Source organism: Sceloporus undulatus, chromosome 7 (genome assembly GCF_019175285.1).
Source record: "Sceloporus undulatus isolate JIND9_A2432 ecotype Alabama chromosome 7, SceUnd_v1.1, whole genome shotgun sequence".
NCBI classification, from domain to species: Eukaryota; Metazoa; Chordata; class Lepidosauria; order Squamata; family Phrynosomatidae; genus Sceloporus; species Sceloporus undulatus.
In genome coordinates, this window is record NC_056528.1 from 9,437,374 (window position 1) to 9,441,577 (window position 4,204).

General features: G+C 49.2%; 1 protein-coding gene across 1 annotated transcript; it reads right to left on the reverse strand.

Annotated features, from left to right (window-relative positions):
• Window positions 1-2,392: 2,392 nt before the first annotated feature.
• Window positions 2,393-4,201, reverse strand: LOC121936418 (kelch-like protein 13; the record flags this gene model as incomplete). The annotated part of the gene is made up of 1 exon (XM_042478647.1): window positions 2,393-4,201. A coding segment is annotated over one exon (1,347 nt), but the record flags the coding sequence as incomplete, so codon positions are not given.
• Between the last annotated feature and the right edge of the window lie 3 nt (window positions 4,202-4,204).

Sequence of the window (4,204 nt, forward strand, 5' to 3'; positions counted from 1 at the left end):
ATGGAGAGTTCTTGCATGGCAGGAGGGGTTGGACTGGATGGCCCTTGAGGTCTCTTCCAACTCTTGGATTATATGATTCTGGCAGCCGTTGTTGTCTATAGCAGCAATTTCCAATATCACTGTCCATCATATACAGTATATGTATGTGTATATGTGTGTGTCTGTGTGCAATCTTATTTGTCGTATTTTTAAATAAACAGATCTCTGGTTTCCTTTGAGATATAATGTTGAAAATCTTGTTTCTCCTGTTGTGGCTCTTCCTTCTGGGATCTTTCTCGCCGATCATGTTTGCCTCCTTTTCTGCCTCTCTGCCCTCGTTCCTTTCTTTGTGTCAGATACACAGGTCTTCAAGTTGTCACCAGTCAAATGTTGGAAGGTACTTTCCCAAAGTTAGGGAAGGAAGGGAGGTAAAGTCCTTCCCCCTTCATGGAGCCGCAGTTTCCTGGTAAAACACTAGAGGGCGCGAAGCAGCCTGTCTATAGAAATACGTGTGTATGTGTGTGTGTGTGTGTATGCTATGTGTGTTTGTATGTGTATATATAGATATATAGATATACACTCACACACAGAGAGAGACATAGTATAGGTAGACCCTTATGTTTAAACAGGTCAATATGGAATTGGATTCATCCTCCTGCTGACATGATGGCTACCAGGTTCCACTGTGAAAGAAAAGAGCCTATACACACACACACACACACACACACACACACACACACACACACTTGTCCCTCCATATTCGCTAGGTTTAGGGGCACAAGGCCCCCGTGAATGTGGAAAAACTGCAAATAACAAAAACACCATGTTTTCATCTGAGAGGACACCTCTCTAGGAATCTCTAGGTCCTCCAGGGCAACTCTGTGGCCACCATCCAACAGACACTGACCATGGAACTGCGCTGGAGGAGCTACAAAGGCCTAGTAGAGTGTTCTCTCTAGGAATCTCTAGGTCCTCCAGGGCAACTCTGTGGTCAATGTCCAGCAGACACTGACCATAGAACTGCGCTGGAGGAGCTACAAAGGCCTAGTAGAGTGTTCTCTAGGAATCTCTAGGTCCTCCAGGGCAACTCTGTGGCCACCATCCGACAGACACTGACCATAGAACTGCGCTGGAGGAGCTACAAAGGCCTAGTAGAGTGTTCTCTCTAGGAATCTCTAGGTCCTCCAGGGCAACTCTGTGGTCAACGTCCAGCAGACACTGAACTGCGCTGGAGGAGCTACAAAGGCCTAGTAGAGTGTCCTCTCTAGGAATCTCTTAGTCTTTCAGTACAAGCCCTCCCTTCAGCCACCATCTTGGCAGGAGAGAGGCAGGCTGGCTCCAACTGCCTGCCTGAAGAAGACAAGCCCTCCCTTGTTTTGTTTTTAAATGGTATAGGTGGGTTTTTGTATTGTTGGGCTATGTATTGGTTTTGATGGTGTTTTTGTAAACCGCTGTGATCTGCAAGGAATAGCGGTCTAGAAATAAAATTTCATTCATTCATTCATTCATTCACAACTTTTAGTTAAAGTTGACCATAGAGTTGCACTGGAGGACCTAGATATTCCTAGAGAGGACATATATCCGTGAATAAGCAAGTCCGCAAATATCAAAGCCGCGAGATGAGTGTATAGCTTTTATATTAGGAGATGGCAGAGGAAAGAGTCCCCGCGGGAGAATTGTTGTTGAGAAAAGCGTTAATGGTTAAATACAACCATAATTGCCGTAATAAGTAATTCCCCTCGCTGCTGGAAGATAACAAAAATGATGCCATCTTTCAGGGATATAAGCAGGCATAAGTCCGTCTCCCGCTTGCGCATTCAACCATCCATGGCTTGCAAATATGCAAAAATCGGCAAAAAAAATCGGCTCAATAGTCGGCCGGCCATATCCACAGACTCTGCATCCACGGATTTGACCATCCACGGCTTGAAAACATTTGACAAAAATGAATCCCAGAAAGCAAGCTGTGATTTTATTCAGTGGATGCCATTTTAGGGTCAGCGCATGTCCACTTGTGGTGCATTTCTCCATGCAAAGCTACGCTATTCTTGACCGTACAGGATTGTGCCCATGGCATCAGTCCAATTGTTCCCAAACTTTAACCCTCCCGGTGTTTTGGACTTCAACTCCCAGAAGCCCCGGCTGAAGTCCAAAACATCTGGAGGACCCATGTTTGTCTTAGACCTAGGCTGCTGCCACATTGCGAAACTCAATTCAGTTTGACACTTATTTATTTGTCATGACTCCATCATATGAAATACTGGGATTTTTAGTTTGTTGTGACACCAGCGAAGGCAAAAATATCTCACAAAACTACAAATCCCAGAATTCCAAGGCATGGAGCCGTGGCAGTGTCAAACTGGGTTAATTCTGCTGTGTGGATGCAGTCTTACAAAACTAAGGAAAGAGAGGGTTATCGCAAAGATAACGTGAATTTGGCTTTCATACCCGCGCAGTTATACAAACATAGCGAAATCGAAAAATGCATTTTTGCTGAAGTTCCGAAAGTAAAAAGATGCGGATTTTTGCTACTTTATGACTGCTTTAACTGCAGTTTTTGGCACCGTGTAATTATTTCGGGATGGTTTTTGGGATAACCTCTCAGTCTCCTTTGTGTGATAAACTCCTTAGTTTGCAAAGAGGGAGGAAAAGATGTTTTCTTTCCTTGCATTGCAGTGTGTTGTGTTGTGTGAAACGTAATACAAAACGAGAAATGTAATACAAAATGAGACCACCGGACACAAAGTTAGAAGGTTGGTAAGTGCTAGTCTTTCTGTTTTATACCTCTTAATTTAAGGGCCTTCGGGTTTCTCAGGTGTTCCCCACGGAAGCCATTTCGCGAGGGCGAAGGAGCAGTGTTTCCGTGCTCGCACCGTCAGGAGGCACTTGCCACCTCGATGGCGGTCAGGGCCACGGCGGGCTTCCGGAAAAGGTCCAGGATGGGCTTCTTGGGGAGCTTCATGGTGGTGCAGCCAAAGCCACTGAGACCCCAGCGGGTGAACGGCAGCCTTTCCTGGCACAGAACCCACTTTGTGGCCCCGGGTTCCCAGTAGTAAACCGTGTTGTAATACTCTTCTTTCATTTCTCCGTCTAGGTTATTATACAAATAGGTGTTTTCTCCACCCAGGACGTAGATGCGGTTCTTCCAGCGCACCACGCCGGCTCCGGCCAGCTCAATCGGCAGCCTCGGGATGCTCACGCTCTTGTCCACCTTGCCGTTTTCGTCTAGGAAAAAGCATTTCCGGGTGCAACGGGGATTCCCGGCGTCCGGCCACCGCTCACTGTGGTACCTGACCCGGCTCCGGTAGTAACCGCCGATCACGTAGATCCCGTTGTTCATGGCCACGGCGCCCGACCAGTAGCACTCGTTATCGAGGAAGACTTGGCTCCAGAGGTCCGAGCCGATTTCGTAGATCAGGACCTTCCGGGAGGCGTACCACGAGCGCACTGAGTCGGTGACCCCGCCGATGAGGTAGATCTTGTTCTTCAACACGGCGCAGGCAAAATGGCTGAGGCTGAACGGCATCTTGGCGATGGGCGACCAGGACCCCGTCGCTAAGTCGTAGCACTCGCCCGTTGCGAGGTACTCTTCGTATTTGCGCCAGCCTCCCACGGCAAAGAGTTTCTGGTTGCAAGCGAGGAAGCCGTGGGACGCCCGGGGCACGGACATGGACGGGAGCTGCGTCCAGCGGCCCCTCAGCGGGTTGAATTCATGCAAATGATCCGAATAGGTGTCGTTGGTGTGGACCCCTCCTGTGACATACAACTTTTCGCCCACGGCCACGCAGCGGGCGCAGTAGAGGCATTTCAAGAGGGGCAGCTTGTCCCACGTGTCTGTTTGTGGGTCGTAACAGGCCACTTGGAAATCTTTTGTTTTTAGCTCCGGACCCTCCATGTTGAAAAGGTCGACGCAGACGATCCAGCTGGCATACATCCCCCGTCGCAGGCCTCGGCTTTTCTGGAGCCGCTGTTGCCGATTGAGGCGCCGCCATTGCAAGCGGATATCCCGAAAACAGGTCAGTTCGGCCTGGACCTCTCTCAGCTCTTCTTGAGTCAAGAGCGGGAGACGGACGGAGGCCATCAGCTGCCCGAGGAAGGGGAAACGGATGGTGTTTTGGGCCCTCACCCAACGCCACACGGCGCGGTAGACGACGAACTCGGAGGAGACCACCAGGCCGTCGGAGGAGATGATGCTGATTAATGTGCTGGGGTTCAAGTCGAGAAA